Source organism: Haliaeetus albicilla, chromosome 7, assembly GCF_947461875.1.
Source record: "Haliaeetus albicilla chromosome 7, bHalAlb1.1, whole genome shotgun sequence".
NCBI classification, from domain to species: Eukaryota; Metazoa; Chordata; class Aves; order Accipitriformes; family Accipitridae; genus Haliaeetus; species Haliaeetus albicilla.
Window position 1 is genome coordinate 10,564,582 of NC_091489.1, and position 18,645 is coordinate 10,583,226.

The 18,645-nt window shown below is 45.3% G+C and overlaps 1 protein-coding gene across 1 annotated transcript in view; it reads right to left on the reverse strand.

Annotated features, from left to right (window-relative positions):
• Positions 1 to 1,051: 1,051 nt before the first annotated feature.
• Positions 1,052 to 18,645, reverse strand: part of SLC22A3 (solute carrier family 22 member 3) — a 35,663-nt gene continuing 18,069 nt past the window's right edge. Inside the window, exons 5-11 of the mRNA XM_069786909.1 lie at positions 17,787 to 17,904; positions 9,892 to 9,989; positions 9,541 to 9,755; positions 6,206 to 6,314; positions 5,851 to 5,963; positions 4,331 to 4,430; positions 1,052 to 3,572 (exon numbers count right to left, since the gene is read on the reverse strand). Coding sequence (XP_069643010.1) covers positions 3,515 to 3,572; positions 4,331 to 4,430; positions 5,851 to 5,963; positions 6,206 to 6,314; positions 9,541 to 9,755; positions 9,892 to 9,989; positions 17,787 to 17,904 — 811 coding nt within the window. The 3' untranslated portion in view covers positions 1,052 to 3,514. The remainder of the gene's footprint in view (positions 3,573 to 4,330; positions 4,431 to 5,850; positions 5,964 to 6,205; positions 6,315 to 9,540; positions 9,756 to 9,891; positions 9,990 to 17,786; positions 17,905 to 18,645) is intronic.

An 18,645-nucleotide genomic window follows, 5' to 3' on the forward strand; every position in this document is an offset into this window, starting at 1 on the left:
GCACCCCACAGGTGCCAGGGGACCCCCGGCTCTGCATGGTCTCCTTCCTGCGTCCCCCGGGTGTGCTGATAGTTCCCCAACTAACACAGCTACTCCCTGGGCTGGGATTTGTCTTGCCCACTTTCTGCAGCGCAGAGGTCCACTCCCAGGCATGCCAAGCTGCACGACATTTAATTTGTCTTTTTATTTTTTCGATGCATGTATGTATAAAAGCGATGGGTTGCATCCTAGGATGCAACCTACTTTTTTGTTTCTCCCATAGGCGATAAAGGGAGATAAGAGCTATAAAACAGACTTAGGTGACAGGATGGTTTTTGCAGCTTCTACATCTGGAGTGTGATTCTGGGACAAGTAACAATCTTGGGGCATTGTCTTCCTGAGAAGGAACAGCTCTGATAAAGCATTCCCCATCCACCTCTCTGGTCAGGGGGGATTCACTGGGCACAAATACCCTCCTGCATATCTTCTGCATCTATTCATTTGGATCATTAAGTCAGCCTGGAAATACGCACAGTAATTCCCTGACAACAGAAATTCTGTGTTGCAGCTTGATCTTGGATTTGTAAAGGTCTTCAAATATGAAATCTTGCAGGCATAGTTAATACCTGGCTTGTAGGCAGACAAGCCTACTCCTGCTGTCCTTGCCAAACGCACCAGAAATGCCTGGACATGCCTGAGCGACTACAGAAGCCCCACCTCATAACCTCTTAAATCTTGTAAGTTGTGATCTTTTCCTTCTGCGAGAGTGTCAATGGCAATAAAAATTGCCACTTATCGGTAACCACTTGCACAGACTAGATGAAGTAACAAGGCAAATTTGGTGGTGGTGGCACATTTGGACCAAATAGCACATTCACTTGTTTGTTGGTCTGGGCAATCTCTTTGCAGGCAGGAAGAACACAGCTCCTGGGTTTCTGAGGTCATGTTGAACATGCATCTTCAGTGGTGATAAGGTGATCCTTTGTCTGCTATGTATATCACATCTCTCACTGAGCCTCTGAACTGGAACACATGCAACACAACTAAAGCTGGCAGCGTTTAGCCCCTCCTGAAGCAATGCCTCTCGCTGAGGTGTGTCACAACAGCCTTTTTATTGTCAACCCATGCACTTTAGGAGAACACCGCTTTGCCACCTGAGATGTTTGTAGGACTTTCCTGTAAGGCTCAATGTATTAAGTGGTTTGAGGCACATATGAATTTATAATAACTCTTTTTAAACAAGCAGCCTGCCCAGTGGCCTGCACGACCCTGGCTGGTTTCCCCCAGGGTCCTCCCTCACTGAAGGTCTCTCTCTGCTTCCACCACCTCATTTGTCCTCTCTCAGCTAGAACAGTGTAACCCCACAGCCACCAAACCGCCAGTTGTACAACAGGTTACGACCCACTCCACAGCCTTCATGAGGCAACCCAAAGTCTCACAGAGATGGGAGGATTTTCCGTCTTACAAAATCCCCGTTAGGGGTAAGAGCACAGGAGCCATTACCAAATACAAACTCTGCTTGAAGTTGTTAAGTACTATCATATCAGAAGTCAGGCTTTTTCCTGCTGTCCTGCTGTATTTTAGAAAATAAATACATCCAAACTTCTGACACTGCTCCTAGCCATTTTACATACTGAAATATTTCACTTATATTCTCTTCTGAGCAACATATGATGCTATGCAAAACAAAGAACAGTCTGAAAGGCCAGAAACAAGTCTTTGAGTCTCTCACTTCTCAACGCATTTTAGTTGCCCACAAACAGCAGCAGCTGGCAAATAATACTGAGATTTCTTTGGCAAGCTGTAGCTTTAAATGATCTCCACAGTCCTTCTCAGACTGCTGCAGCGTTTAAGAAACCAACTGAAAAAATCTAAAATTGACAAAGAAACGTTAAAAGGAAGAGGGAGGCTCAGGTCACACAACATTGCACGGGATTGCCTCACCCCAGCTCTCCGAGGGCCGTGCCTGCGGTGCGAGGAAGGCAGGGCTGAGCTCTGTGGCCAGGCTCCCAACCCGTGCTGAGACACAGCACCCAGCCAGAGCAAGCCCACAGCTTCCAGTTCAGGGCTGGTCTCTGCCAGCCAGCCCCTGGGGAGTTTACAGCAGAAGACCCTGTTGGCGTAGGAGGGGTTTTCTCCCTGCAGCAGTAGCTCCAGTTTTGGGTTGTCTTCTAGGTATTGCCAATTATCCAGATATATTATGAGAGGCTCGTTTAGTTTCATGTCTTTCAGTCACTACTGACTTTTACTAAGCATCCCATTGACCTTTAACTATGCCTCAGAGGAAGTTAGAAACAGCCTTGAAAGACAGCCCTTTATCCCTCACTGCTCAAAGTATGCAAACATTAGACTGAGATTACCAGTAAAGGTCCTGTTTTCCTCCGGCAGGCAGAATTGGTGGTATGGGCAATTGCTGGGAAAAGGCAGGGAGAGCTGGGGACTGTTGAAATGCACAGTGTACTCCCCACCACAGGAACCCCCCTATGCAGGCACCTGCCTATATATGCTCTCAAGATGGTGAGACTGGAGCAGTAGTAATTCAGCTTTACTGACTGTGACATTAGCACTACTCATTTGTGCTATGAACCTTCAAAACCCAGTCCTATATTTGCTTATGCCAAATACGTTATTTTCTGAGGTTATAAGGCCCTTTACAAGGCTTTCTAATGTTTATTTAATTCTCTGTTGGTAACAGGATACCTTTTCAACACCACATCTTCACTGTAATGAGTGTAGTAGTGTTTACCTGTCAGTGGCCAGGACCCACTGCTTGATGAAGAAGGTCATACAGGTGAAAGGGAAGGCAGACTGTCCCTGCTATCTGCTTGCAGAGCCACAGATTCAAGCTAATCTGCTACACGTCAGCTTCAAACAACCAGGACCAGCTAACACTTCATAACCACAGGTCTTGCCCCATCCCTGCCCATCTTCCCAAGACAGCTTAACATCCCTGTCAACAAACCAAATAATTTATCCCCGAGACAGAAAGATGACAATAATAATAATGGAGAGAAGACAGAAATTGCAGGTCCCGTTGGCAGTGGTCAGGGCAAGGGAATTTTGTTTGTAGGGATGGGCAGAGAGCATGTTTTAGAAGGGAAAAAATCAGCATGCTCTTGAAAGAGAGGGTTGGAAAAGCACCCGACAGGGGAGAGCGGGCAGAAGCCCTTCCCTTGGAGAAGGAAACCCTCCCCACCCAAAGGTATATGCTAACAACAGAATTAAATAAATGGCTCAAATATATAAAGAAATAAATAAGAGCTCACTGAGCTGGATAGTGCATCTTTTAAAAGCTGTTCTGTCCTCTACCAAGAACCATAGAGTGCTCCCTTCCTGCAAACAGCATACTCAGAAAAAAAAAGAATTTATTCCATATTTATAGAAAAATACACTGCTTGTTTTAAATGTCCTTATACTTAGAAGAAGAACATGGAGTTTAATCCATATCCTGCAGCAAATTTTGAAGTGGTGGCAGGTGGAGAACAAATTCCCAGTATGGGAACATGGCTCTTTGCTCGGTGCTGTCCTTCAAAGGTCAAATATAAGAGTTGGTGGCCTGGTGTTTCCGTTTCTTGCCACATTTACCAAAATGACTGAAGAAACAGAAGAGGAGAGGGGTATGAGGATGAAAGAAACAGGAAAATATGTAGTCCAAGTTGTAGTCCAAACTGCAGTACTGAAACATTTACTTTCTGCATAGAAAATTTCCTCTTTCTTTAGTTTGTACATTGAAGCAGGCAAAATGATGTTGATGTAATATTCAAAGTTACTGCTTGAAACATTAATGTATAGCGCTAGCTCCTCAAGAAATTTAGTCAAGGTGTAAATGTTCCCTGCACACCTGCAGTGCAGTGAAGAGTCTGGCTTGCTGTGTGCCAGGAGTGGGAAAGCTGTGCCTACAACTCTTCAGCTATAATAAATCATCTTGCACATGACTTTTCAATGACTTCACACATTGTGGAAATGCCCCCATGATCAAGGGCCCTTCTTCACAGGGTGCTTTGATTGAGGTAAATGGCTGGTTTTCTTGAGCAGAGAGCTGCAGGTTATACTTTGCAGTCTCTCTCTTGCACGCTATTACTTTCTGCTTCTAGAGGTGCATAGGACAACTTTTTGTCTCTATGAGAAAAATACAGATTCTATCCCCATACTTTTTTAACCACCTGCCTTAGTGGTACTGAAAAATCATGTTTCTATTGAGGAAAATACCACCTGCTCACAATGTCAACCTGACTAGGGAATTTACTCTGGTATTTGGAAAACATCAATAATTTATGAAAGCTGATAAAGTTGGAGGAGAATACCCTCAGGAAACCTCACCCAAGTAAAAGTAAGAAAATACAGATCATACCTTGAAAGCTGCTCCACATCCTCCACTGTCTCTGGTAAGGAGATTCCCTTTGTCTCTGGTAAAAGCAATACTAGGAGCCCACAGATAACTGCGAGAATACCTACAATGGACATTGAAGAAATGCAAAAGCAGTAAGAAAATTGTTACTTTTCTTATTTTCAGGGTTTATACACTGAGAAAAGTTTATTCAAATTAAGGCCGAAGTGAGATTTTTAAAGTGCAACTGCTATTTCTGATCACCCTACTCTTATCACACACCTTTATGCTACATTAATTTAACCTATTACAAAAAAAACACTTGAGGGCTAGGGCTGCATTTGCAGCCTGAATTGCCCCAAAAGGGAAATCTTAGAAGTCAAAAACCTGAGATAAGTATGCATGGGCAAGTTCATACAAATTGCACTGGAACCAGGATGGTATTTCTCACATAAGAAAAATCTGCCTTTGTTCAAGGGGCCCTATCACGTAGATGCATCTGTGTTTCTTAAGACCATTGAGATTTTCCTGAAATACTCTGTTCATGTATCAATGGCCAAAGTAGATTATGTGATTCAGAATAAAAATTCATCCTTGGGAAAGAGCATTCAGAAACAGAGCCAATCTGAAATAGTTCATCAGGAATAGTTCTTTTGGAATAATTTCTTGCATAGATATAATTAAAATAATGTAATAAGTCAAAAATAGAAGGGCTGGAGCAAAAAGTAAAATGTTCCCTGACTGTTGCACAGTCCTCTGTGATCCTCTCTGAATTTGTAGCTGTTTACTCAAGACAGAGGGAATTCATCCATCCTTCAACAGCAGCAGAATTTCAGAATTAGATAATGTGAACACCATACTTCTATATGTCTATTCTTGGAATAATGGTAATCTTTTAAAATGTCTTTTGTCTTTTCATTTTTGTTTTCAGCTAAAGTTGTCATTAGCATCAATTTTCCTTCTTATTCTATCCTATCCCTTTTGCTTTTTTCCCAGTCATGTGTATCTCCTAGAAGCCTGGTTTAGTCACAGACTCCCATTTCCTTGTTGGAAAAAACTAATTTTTTTTTTCCACAGAATTACTCCACAGAGCTCATTTTTTCCAAAATACAACCAAGGAAAAGAGTTTGGCAGGAATACAAAGTTATGGTTAATACAACATCCATAGTCATAACTGTACCTACCAAAAAACCCAAACCAAGTATTTTTTAAAGGACATTAACCTCTACTTTTGGGAGACTAAGCTTACTTCTCTGCTATTACAGAACTCAGCTGTAAGGTTTCTCAGTCTTAAAGCACATCACTTAGTTTCTTTTATGCTCCTTCAGCCAAGTTACCCAAGCAGACCTGACCTCTTCCATAGCGTGCTGTGAAATCACCCACATTTCACCCATTTGCTGTTCAGCCTCTTGCTCTAGGCATGAAGGTTGAGAGGGGCTGGTCTGACAGGGAGATGAGGCCACACACTACACTTTGCCCTGAACGAAAAGCTCTGTTAGGAGGAGGATATTTAAACCAAAAGTACATTTAAAATCAAATCTTACTGAAAATGATTAGAGGTAGCTCCAACCAAATGGCTGCTAAACGGAAAAGCAGGAATGGGGCTATGATTCCACCTAGGTCACACAAACTTGAGCACAGGGAAACACCAAAGTTTCTGCAAAAGAAAAATAGTGCCAGATATTTGAGAGGTGCTACCAAACAGATGAACCAGCAGTTTAAGGAGCAGAATGTAGACTTAGCTTCAAAATTATCTCATCAGTATATGCCATCCGCATGGAGCAGTGGCTATTCAGTTAGGAAACTGGAAAAAACCAAATTTTACTAAACAGCAGTGAAATAGGGAATGGGGAAAAGCAGAGGGAAAAGTTGAAAGATACCTGGGAGCTTCCGACGTACCTCAGTGTCGTAGGGTACAATTCAGTGTTCACAAGATAGACGATTTCAAAAGCCATTGTGATGCCCAGTCTTCCCAGCGTGGCAACTGTTGTTTTGAGCCATGGGATATCTGTTCATTCAAAAAGAAACTCGGGTGAAGTGTGCTTTGCTGCACCAGCAGAGCACTTCTGAGACCCCCAAGCACTGTCAGGAGAAGCTACGTCACAGAAACCCCAGATCAGTGCAAATCAGACTGAAAGGCCACTGCTGTAGATATCAATCTATACTGGCATTTATTGCTTTCCAGCATCATGCAAAGCTGCTTTGGAGAATCAGAAGTCACTTCTAGTGGATTGATTCAAGATGCTGGTGGGGCATAATATCATGGGTGGGAGAATGACATTATAAGCTTCTGTGACCATGTCCAAATTGTCCAAAGGAGCATTTATTTATATAGGGATGTTATGCTGTAGGAAACATTGTTGAGTCACCTGCCAAAGCCCTCTGACCACAAACAAGCTACCTCTAAAGGTGCATAGAATCATAAAATCATAGAGTCATTTAGGTTGGAAAAGACCTTTAAGATCACCGAGTCCAGCAGCAAACCTAGCACTGCCAAGTCCACCACTAAACCATGTCCCTAAGCACCACATCTACACATCTTTTAAATACCTCCAGGGATGCTACAGTAAAATAATTCTCTCTAGAGCAGGCCAACTATGCTTCATAATTTGTCTATGTCTGAATAAGGCTATTCCTGGCCATCCTCCCCCTTCCCTTCCCTGGTGCTTGTCTTTGTACCTGACACAACAGGCCAAGGGACCTTACGCTGCCCCGGTGGCTCTGCCCAGCTCTCCCGGCACTGCTTGAGCCCTGGTGCACAGCCACTGCCCTGTACACATCATCAGGAAGCCTTTATACATCAGCAGGGGATGTGGTGGTCACATCCGCACCGCAGAGCAGAGCCATCCCGTCTCGCTGTGTGCAACCTCTCAGCAGTCCGAGTGCCCTCTCTGGAAAGCCGGTGGCCTCTGGAGGAGCATCACAAGGAATGCAATAAGCACTTCTGCGATGCCCTTGGGAGAGGACAGTCTCCTGTATGGTCTAACCATGACACCACGACCAGGTAGATGGGGAGGCCAGTGAAAAAACAAGCTTGAGCCTGGCACGAAGGGGAGCTCTGCCACTGGAGGAGGCTCTGGCAGTGGTTGTGTTTTCTCAAAACTTCAATAAGAAGAACAAGAAAACATTTCCGTTTGCTCTGAACCAAAAAATGAGACACTTGGGGTTATTTCCCTTCCAAAACAACCAAACAAACCCCCATCAAATTTCATCCCATGTTGTGACACACTGCCTTTGCCCCAAAAAGTTCTGTTTTCAAACACTTGTAAGAAAAGCAAACGCTGGAAAGAACAAAACAAACCCACTTTGTCTCCCTGGCACCCCTTCGGTCCGTCAGACCCCCGAGGTGAGGGTGACGTCCATGTGCCTCTTCCCTCTGCCAAGGGACATGAACTGTGTGAGCAGCCCAGCATGATGGAGCTCTCACAAGCTGCCGTTGCAGCTTTTCCCATCTGTATAAACAGACTTTTCTTGAAAGCAGGACTTGGACCCCAGGTGTTCCATCTGGGAGTATCTTAATCCCCAGGCTGTCCTCTCCTCACCTGGGTCCCCTCAGCACTTCACCACCGCTGAGAGCAGGCTGGTGGCAGCATCCTGCTGGCCCCAGGTCACCGCTTTCTCCCCTCGCTCAGGCCATACCAGCCCCACACGATACTCCTGCTCTAACCCCAGACACGCTGCACCGTGCTCAGCATATGGTGTGGCCCAAAATACACGAGGGTGCTGGAGGCAGGTGTCCTGCAGGAGTAATTCCCCAGTGCTGCTCTTTGTTTCCCCCTCCTGCAACAGCCCTAGGTCCAGGTGATCAACAGTCCCCAGTCCCTGCTGTCCCAGTGAGACCTTTGTACTTTTTTAACAGGTGGAAAACGATGCTGGCAAAGCCAGCGGATGAGATGGTGACCAGGCCCTCTGTGCCTGAATTACCAGGCCCCGTATCGAGGGAGGTGCCACAGGGGCACGGGGCAGCTGGCATCCAGTTGCCGTGTGGTAGCTCTTTTGAGAGGCACACGGAAACAGGGACCTTGGGAAAATCTGCCAGGACAGTATAGTCAGTCTTGATGGGCTTCAGTGGTCAAACCGATGAATGCAAACAAGTGATGACAACGTGATATCCCAAGGCACGATTGCACAGCCACCAGTGCTGGCATCAGGAACAGACTGCTGATCTTCCCTCTCCCTTCCCCATCATTTCTGCTTCTACTAAACCAACGAAGCTCCTCAAGCATACAGTATTAATTTTAAGTACTTTTGGAGGAATCCCTTTAAAGGGAGCTTAACTGAGACAGAGGTGAACCAACACACCTCTTTGAAAGATTTCGTTTCGCACTCACCACAGACCTGCTTGTTTTCTTGGGCACATCATACTCTTGAAGTGGCTTCTCATGGCTCTTCTCTAGGAAAACGATTGCCCCACGATATAACTTTGGGATCTAAAACTTCTAAGTCTGGCCAGGACTGTACCTTACTTTGACAGGAACATCCCTGAGGAGGAATAAGCCTCTCTAATGTCCATTCAGCTGCCAGTCCCTAGCTATGCTAAGGCAAAGCATGCTGATCCAGTAATATTAACTTCAGAGCATCTCCAAATTCTTCCCCAAGGATTAAAAAAAAAATACACAGGAAGGAAAACAATTTAAAGAAAAGATAGAAGTGCCGGGAAGCCTGTGTGCGATATTAGACCTTTTAGTTGTCCTTGAAACCAAATAAAAATGACTTAATCAAAAGCCATATCTCTCTTCCAACCCCTTAACAATGTCCAAACCCCTGGGAGAGTGAGGGCAGGGCAACAATCTCCATGTTGTCTGCTACAGCCCCTGTAGCGTGTTGTGGTTTGCACTGTTTTATTTGTCAATGAGAAGACCATCAAGCTGCCTCAGCTAAATCACCGATTTCTGACATCACTATGTGTCTTCCAAGTCAGGGAATGTATTTTCCCTTTATGTTTGTGTGCTCTTGCCTTGCATTTGCCTTCAAAAAGAGTACAGGGCCTTTATACATGTTTTTTCTAAGACTACACCCAGCCACTGCTCACCACCCATCAAAGGTATGGCCATTACATGTCCCAGGGCAATCTATAAGCAAATAAGGTATGTTGTTCCATGACTGCGGTGCTCCTTGCATCACCAGACACTTTTTACTTTTATCTAGAGTTTTGTGTGGCCTGCTGTCCTTGCTTAAGGGGTGTCAGAGAGAAGTCATTGACCTAAAGAGCCTGACGCTGGGAAGGGAATTACCTTCTGGCAAGAAGGCAGTAATGAGGCATGCAATTCCTGCCACGATGTTGCTTATTGCAAAGGGAAGGCGCCGGCCAATGCGATCAATTGTCACTAAAATTAGGAGAGCGGCAGGCAGCTCCACAGCTCCTGAGATGAAGAAGTCTAGGTAGAGGTTTCCTCCGACAATTCCTAGGCGCATCACAAGCCCTTGGTAGATAAGGGCACTTGTGAACCTAAACAGCAAAGGGGAAAAATGTTGAGAGACAAACAAATGACTGCAAGCAGCTGGAAAGGCCCTTAAAGTCCCAAGGGACTTTTTCTTCAAAACCCACCATCCTGGTAACAAGCTGGACTGATGTGGGCACTCACCAGGCATACATCAGGATGAGCGTGTTCCTCCTCATCCGGGGAGTCCTCACCAGGTCGAGAAAGGAGGGGTTGCTGACCTCCTCATTGCTAATAGTGATCTGAGGAGAAAAGTGAGCAGCAGAGTCAGCTGTCGAAGGTCAGGCAGGTGCTGGGGCAGAGTTTCTATGTAAACACGGTGCTCAGCAACATTCCAGTCCAGCGAGCAAAGGTGCTGACGAGCCAGCTTGCTGCTTTTAGCACTCCGGAGCAGTGCGCAGATATGGGAAACAGCTTATCACTGAACACAGCTGTGGGCTCTCCTTAATGATGATCATGTGAAAATTGGAAAAAAAAATCCCCAATCTTGACTTGAGAGTGGAAAAACGATTTCCTTCTTGTAAACTGAGAGATGTTGACTTGGAATTTCTTGGAAGGCAGTAAGAGGTCGTTGTCACATCAGGGTCACTGGGAGCAGAGCTGCCTTCTGCCAGGGGTGACAGAGAGGAGGAGACCGTGGCAGGAAGGGCAAAGCGATGGGCTGAGGGAAGCAGGGAGAGAGGGGGTGAGCAGCAAGCAATGGGCTTGGGAACATGGCTGGTGGCACAGCTGGGCAGCAGAAAGAAAAGAGGAGCGAGAGAAAGAGCAGACCTGTGAAGGCACTTGGGTGCTACAAAACATTCAATCGGTGAAATTCAGAGGGTCTTAAAATACACAAGCACTGTGCTGAACATGGCTTTTACCCTGGAACAAAAAAATCCTGCGAAGGATGAATTAATGGTCCTCATACTGCCTACAAAGTATAGTAAATCTGTTCACAGCTTCCTCCAATACAGTCACAATGAGGCACTTGATGAAATCATTAGTTTAAAGGTTTAGCAATAACAGAAAAGGGCAGGATTTCAACACATTCAAGTTCATTGCTATAGGATATTGTGGAGCCAGAATATTAGCAGGGCCAAAAAGGGTTTAGGCTCACTGATGGAGGCTTTTTTTAACCGTGGCCAGCAGTTTTTAATGGTGATGTCCAAGCCAGGTAGCAGCCCTTTTGTTTATGTGTTCATTTGGCAGGTGAGGAAGACGAGGTAAGAGAAGGCAGAGGTGGTTTTAGGCAGGGGCAAAACGTGAGACCGCCCAAGAACTGGCAGCCGCCTCTGGGATTGCTGTCAGGTCTCCAAGCAGCGGTGGGAAACATGGGGTTAAACCTGCTGCACCCTTTTTAGGAGGATTTCAGGCAGCCTGGCTGCTTTGACTCTCAGCTATTGCCCCCCTCCTGAGAGGAGGCCTAAGAGAGCAAAGAGAGGAGTCAACCCCTCTCTACCACCACAGCACCCGCTGCCCGTGCAGGAGCCCAAGGAAACGATCCCGGCTGATGGGAAGTCATGGGTGAAAGGATGGAGAAGCACATGGGAACATGCAGATCTGTGATGAGAACACAGGTAAAGCCAAAGGCATTGTCTGAGAGTCTTGTCGGCTCAGCCAGGGCTATGCCCAAAGCTTTTGCCCTGTGTTTGGTTTTTGTATCAGAAGGTAGCACAGATGTTTTTCAGTGAGATTTGGCTGGATGTATTTACACTTGGCTTTTTCATACCTGAGTGACACAAAACTTTGTAAGTGGACAGAGAAACCCCACATTTCGGTGAACCCCCCTTATACTCCCTCTTGCTTTTCTTCTGTAACGAGAGCCAGAAGTTTTCTTCAAAGCACTGCCACTTCTGCCGCATGCCAGAGCCCTTTGTGGGGCAGGCGGAGGTTGCTGGGTTTCTGCACTGCTCTGGTCTCTCTCATATTATGGTTATAAATTTGCCACGACTGTGTTTATAAAAGCAGGCTGCCAGCCATCAGTTGTGACTTTGTGCAAATATGGTTTTAGTTTTCCAAAGGACTAAAGATAAATTCAGCACGGCTGCTACCATATATTTTTATGTCTTAATAAAGTAATAATAACCCCAAGCATGACTGAGCATTTTTTCATGAATGAAGAAAAAAATCACTGTAGGAAGCCAAGTCTTTGTAGGGAAAAAAATCCTCTTTTTGTTCTTCCAAGTCAAGGAGAGCTTTGCTATTCACATCAGTGCAGTCAGGAATTCAGTGGCAGGGCCTGTGTTTCCAAAGACACACTATCTGAAAACTCTGGAGGAAGTTTTGTAACCAACTTCCCTGATATTTTTACGTCCCAGCAAAATTACGTATCAGTTTTTCTGCAATATTTTTTAAAGATTCCTCATAGCACAGACATACGGTTCTGCACATGCTTAATTCTGCACAGGGCACTACATCCGTGCATGTTTATAATACACATGTATGTAAGTTAATATATACTAGAAATATATATGTCTAAGTATGTCTATATAGTAGGAAAAAAAATATATATAAAGGGAGAGGGGGTTTTGACCCACAAGTCTCTCAAGAAGCAGCTCTTACTCAGCTGGTTGCAGTCCATTCTGCTTTTGGACAGAGACCAAGAATGAAAAAAATATCTTGAAAAAAACATTCTAGGATAATTATGAGCAACTGGGAAAAAAAACAGTTTATAACTTACAATTAATTTCATGAGTTCTAGATGGACCTGAACTGTATCAGTGTCGTAACTCCCAGAGAAAAACAAAAGAAGCAAATGTTTATCTGTTTTCATTCAAAGGTCATTTGTGGCTTCTGCATGCCAGTAAAAATGCAAGGCTGCTACATCCAGAGCCATGTAAGGGACTTGACCAATGAAATTGTTACAGACATATTGGAAAATCTTAGCCAAAATTCACTGATGGATAATGCCTCTCACTTCTCCCTGTCCCTCCACACCTGCAGCACTTTAACTGAAATCCTGGAGCTGCTTCGTGAAAGAGAAGTCTGACATGAGAAATACACTTGATCCGTGACTAACACGCTTCCTGGAGATGCTGTCTTTCCTCTGGGCACAGCACCAAGGATGACAGACATTATATATTAAAAAGGTCACAGGAACAGATCCAGCATGAATCTGGATGTGTGGAGGTCAATCTGCTGCAGCTGTGGGTGGCTTAGGGTCATAAGCAGGGACACTTCTGAAAAAAATTTAACGTAACTAAAACAAAAAGCAGGGAAAGACACACATCTCCATTCTGACGTGATGCTTTGAAAATGCTGATGTTTAGAGAGGGGAAGTGGGTGTAGGAACACAGGGCTGAATGTGGAGGGGGAGCTGCAGCAGCTCAACCTTCCTGCTACATGTCTCGGGCCACACTTGGCACTGGGTAATGCTGACCAGGACGAGGGAATCTCACTGGTGTATGTGCCCCAGCCAAGGACAATAAATCATGGAATGGTTTGGGTTAGAAGGGACCTTAAAGATAATCTAGTTCCAACCCCCCTGCCGTGGGCAGGGACACCTTCCACTAGACCAGGTTGCCCAAAGCCCCATCCAACCTGGCCTTGAACACTTCCAGCGATGGGGCATCCACAACTTCTCTGGGCAACCTATTCCAGTGCCTTACAACCCTCACAGCGAAGACCTTCTTCCTTACATCTAATCTAAATCTACCCTCTTTCAGTTTAAAGACATTACCCCTTGTCCTATCACTACATGCCCTTGTAAAATGTCCCTCTCCAGCTTTCTTGTAGGCCCCTTTAGGTACCGGAAGGCTGCTATAAAGTCTGCTCCTTTCTTCTCCAGGCTGAACAACCCCAACTCTCTCAGCCTGTCTTCATAGGAGAGGTGCTCCAGCCCTCTGATCATCTTCGTGGCCCTCTTCTGGACTTGTTCCAACATGTCCACGTCCTTCTTATGTTGGGGACCCCAGAGCTGAATGTGGTACTCCAGGTGGGGTCTCACAAGAGTGGAGTAGAGGGGGAGAATCACCTCTCTCATGCTGGTCATGCTTCTTTTGATGCAGCCCACGATACCGTTGACTTTCTGGGCTGCAAACACACATTGCTGGGTCATGTTGAGCTTCTCATCAACCAACATCCCCAAGTCCTTCTCCTCAGGGCTGCTCTCAATCCACTCATCACCCAGCCTGTATTTGTGCTTGGGATTGCCCCGACCCATGGGCAGGACCTTGCACTTGGCCTTGTACTTCATGAAGATCGCACGGGCCCATCCCTCTAGCCTGTCAAGGTCCCTCTGGATGGCATCCCTTCCCTCCAGCATGTTGACCACACCACACAGCTTGGTGTCATCAGCAAGCTTGCTGAGGGTGTGCTCAATCCCACTGTCCATATCACTGACAAAGATATTAAACAGCACCAGTCCTGATACTGACCCCTGAGGAGCACCACTCATCACTGGTCTCCACTCGGACTTCATGCTGTTGACTTCAACTCTTTGAGTGCAGCCATCCAGCCAATTCCTTATCCACCGAGTGGTCCATCCATCAAACCCATGTCTCTTCAATTTAGAGACAAGGATGTCACACGGGACAGTGTCAAATGCTTTGCACAAGTCCAGGTTGATGACGTTCATTGCTCTTCCCTTACCCACCAACACTATAACCCTGTCATAGAAGGCCACCAAATTTGTCAGGCATGATTGCCCTTAGTGAAGCCATCTTGGTTGTCAACAGTCACCACCTTATTTTCCATGTGCCTTAGCATAGTTTTCAGGAGGATCTGCTCCATGGTCTTGCTGGGCACAGAGGCGAGACTCACTGGTCTGTAGTTCCCTGGGTCTTCCTTTTTTCCCTTTTTAAAAACGGGGTTATGTTTCCCCTTTTCCAGTCAGTGGGAACTTCCCAGGGCTGCCACGACTTCTCAAATATGATGGATAGCGGCTTAGCCACTTCATCTGCCAGTTACCTCAGGACCCGTGGATGCATCTCATCAGATCCCATGGACTTGTGCACCCTCAGGTTCCTTAGATGGTCTCGAACCTGATCTTCTCCTGCAGTGGGTGGTTTTTCATTCTCCCAGTGCCTTCCTTTGCCTCCTGTGACTTGGGCGGTGTGGTTGGAGCACTTGCCACTGAAGACTGAGGCAAAAAAGTTGTTGAGTAAGTCAGCCCTCTCCATGTCTCGGGTAACCAGGTCTCCTGTTTCCTTCCAGAAAGGGCCCACATTTTCCCTAGTCTTCCTTTCGTCACCAATGTACCTATAGAAGATTTTCTTGTTGCCTTTGATGTCCCTGGTCAGATTTAATTCTATCAGGGCTATAGCTTTCCTAACCTGATCCTTGGCTGCTTGGACAATTTCTCTGCATTCCTCCCAGGCTACTTGTCCTTGTTTCCACCCTCTGTAGGCTTCCTTTTTGTGTTTGAGTTTGCCCAGGACCAGCTTGTTCATCCATGCAGGCTTCCTGGCGTTTTTGCCTGACTTCTCTTTGTTGGGATACATCACTCCTGAGCTTGCAGGAGGTGATCCTTGAATATTAACCAGCTTTCTTGAGCCCCTCTTCCCTCTGGGGCTTTATCCCATGGTACTATACCAAGGAGATCCCTGAAGAGGCCAAAGTCTGCTCTCCTGAAGTCCAGGGTAGTGAGCTTGTTGTGCACCCTCCTTGCTGCCCCAAGGATCTTGAACTCCACCATTTCATGGTCACTGCAGCCAAGGCTGCCCTTGAGCTTCACGTTCCCTACCAGCCCCTCCTTGGTGGTGAGAACAAGGTCCAGCATAGCACCTCTCCTCAGTGGCTCCTCTATCACTTGGAGAAGGAATTTATCATCAACGCATTCCAGGAACCTCCTGGATTGCTTATGCCCTGCTGCGTTGTCCCCCCAACAGACATCGGGGTGGTTGAAGTCCCCCATGAGGACCAGGGCTTGGGAACGTGAGGCTGCTCCTATCTGTCTATAGAGGGTCTCATCTGCTTGGTCTTCCTGGTTGGGTGACCCCCACTATAATGTCACCTGTCCCTGCCCTCCCTTTAATCCTGACCCGTAAGCTCTCAGTCAGCTCCTCATCCATCCCCAGGCGGAGCTCCATGTACTCCAGCTGGTCATTGACGTCAATGGATTTACCCTTTTCTCTCTCCTTAGTCTTTCAGTTTGTTTCCCTCCCACCAGTTTCAGTCTGCAGTCCTCCAGCTGCATAAGATGCTACTCCAACGTGACTAGCAAAGCTCATTCTGCGTTGTGGGACAGCTGAGGGCAATTTCCTGACCTTGGCTGGTATCACAGAGATGCCTTGGCTTCCATTGGAAAAATGGTTCACTAATTGCTGGCCTAGCTTGTTATTGCTCATCAAAACTCCTTCTGTCATGTTGCTTCACTAATGTACAACAGTCTCATCCGGTACATCCCATTTCTTGGCCAAGGAAGTTATATATAACTCTTTTCCCCTGACAACCCTCCTTCCCCATCATTAACCTTTGTGTGCTCCCCTGAGCAACATAACATTCATAGAAATGCCATTATAGCAACGTTATGGCACTTGAACGAGTTGCTTATGAATAAAGCAGCTGGCTGTGGAAATGTATGTTTCAGCATACTCATCTCTGCTGATAGGTCTAGTTTTGACTTTACAAAATCATTAGTCCAGAGTCATATATCCTAAGAGGCATAGCATAAGGTAGGGCCCAGCTTCTCTGTGGAACCTGTTGTGTGAACTTTACCTGGCCAGAACTGGCATTAACATAGACTTAATGAAGTGGAAAGATAATGGAATACTGGTATAAAGGAACTGGCCATTTCTATACTTCTTCTGTTGCCACATACCTCTTCCTGTGTGCATTTCATGCAAGGTCTGTATTTATAGCAGGAATACTCCTGAATAAGCAGAGCTGCTTAGGCTGGCTAGGTGATTTATGGAGCCTGTTTCTCACCAGGTAAATAAAATCCTATGGATTTGGGAACAGCTATCTGATGTTTCAGAAGAGTGCCAATAATTACTGCTTGGGTTTCATCCAGTATTATACTCTAGGATTCTGGTGAAGCAACCCCACTTTTTTGGCTAAGCTGGGCTAAATTCTCAGGTTCTCCCTTGCTCAAGAAGAGCAATGAGAAAGACCTAGGTAAAATATCAAGCTGTGAGAATCCAGGTTGCCAACTACCTGTTATGCATGTATGCAGGCATAAAGGATACTACTGTGTACTGATAGACGGACATTTTATGTAGGTCATTTCTTTTCAATAAGAAAATCACAATTTCTTTATGAAATACTTGTAGTGTATACAGTATGTCACCTCCGGGCTGCTGCGTGCTAACAATTTGCGGCTGTTTTCCTTAGTTCAAATAATGATTTCTAACATGACTATTGCTAGCATTTAAGTTCCAGACCTAGCTTGTTACAATACAGGAACCTTGTTCACATCCGTTGTCGTCACTGAACCATAAGGCCAATGCCACAGTAAATATGGTCTGAGAGCCAGGCATTGCTACCCAACGCTGAACAAGGCAAACGCTGCAATGACACGACAGTGTAATTTGAAATGCATCAGTCCTTTCACTTCTGTCAAGACCACTTGTCAAAGGACTGTAATTCTAACATACATTGTCCTATTTTGTAAATAGTGATCTTAGACAGTGCTTCTCCTATTTTGAATTTTGGGGCATATTTTGCCCCTATTGGGATGGAAGCAAATTTTTACTTAAATTCTGATTTTCTACATCATCTTCTCTTTGAGTTATAAAAGGAAGTTCTAGCAAAGAAGCTAGGAAAGTGGATCCTGCTGTCTTCACTCACTCTGTCAGCTAAAACGGCAGCTGCTGTGATATACCATTGGCCCTCAGGCTAGTTTCTGATTTTTCCCACAAGTTGTTAAAGTAGGAGTGTTGCAAATGAAAGACCTGACTCATTGTTTTGCAAACTTTTTTCAGGCCATGTCTTTCCAGCCAGTTCACTTTTACCCTCTTGCAATTAACGAAGTAGGTATGGGACTGACAATTTTGTTCGGGTGTGACACTTCAAGAGTGTTGCCCACCACATAAAGAGAATGCATTTTAACACAACTGAACCTGCAGAAGATTAAGAAAGTTTAGAAAAAAAGATTTAGTTCAAAGAGATGACAGTACCTCTGAGTAATGTGGTGAGAGATATTTCCCATTGTGTTTTGCAATGCTGTGCATGATTTTTAAGGCCTTCTCTCCCTTTTTGCGTGTCAGGAGCCAACGTGGAGATTCAGGAACCACCCTGTTAAGAACACAGAAGTGATAAATGGGGAGGTTGCCCTTCAACATCATAAGTAAACCAAAGTGCTTCGCCTTTGCCTGTGTTAATACACAACACACCAATTTTTCAGTCTTTGGGATACAGAAACTCTTTTGTGGACTGCTTTTCCAGGCAGTCTCCTGTAAAATATCTGATCCTTGTGAGCAAGAAAGAAGAAAATAGACTGTATCAATACTCTATAAAGCTGAAAGAAAAAATCTAACTATTATATTTGCACAATTGATGTCCAAAGTATGATAAGCAACAAGCAAACAAGGTGCCTGTAGAACAGCAAGGCACAATGAAAGTCAATACTAACCACACATAGTACGAAGTACAGGCAGATCAGGAAACTTCTAGCTGTATCATTGTAAGGTAGACACATACACACACTCAAATGTATACATATTTTATAAACTGAACACAAAGCAATACTACCGATCAGTGTTTCAGTTTCTGCTAGCCTAAGGTTAAGGCAATGTTTAAGGAAACGATGTGCAGGAAGAGGGTATGTGGATGAGTTTCTTTGGATCCAGCCCACAGGATGGCTACACTCCATCGGGACAGATGTTCACCATGGCATAGTGCTCTGCTTTCTCATTAGCTGTACTGCCCAACTCATGGGACCTGTAAGGCAAGTTCAGGCTTGAACTGAGTACATAATCAGAGGTAAAGGTGGGGTGCCATGGCTGATGGGAAAAGCACACTTTGGTCAAGCTAACC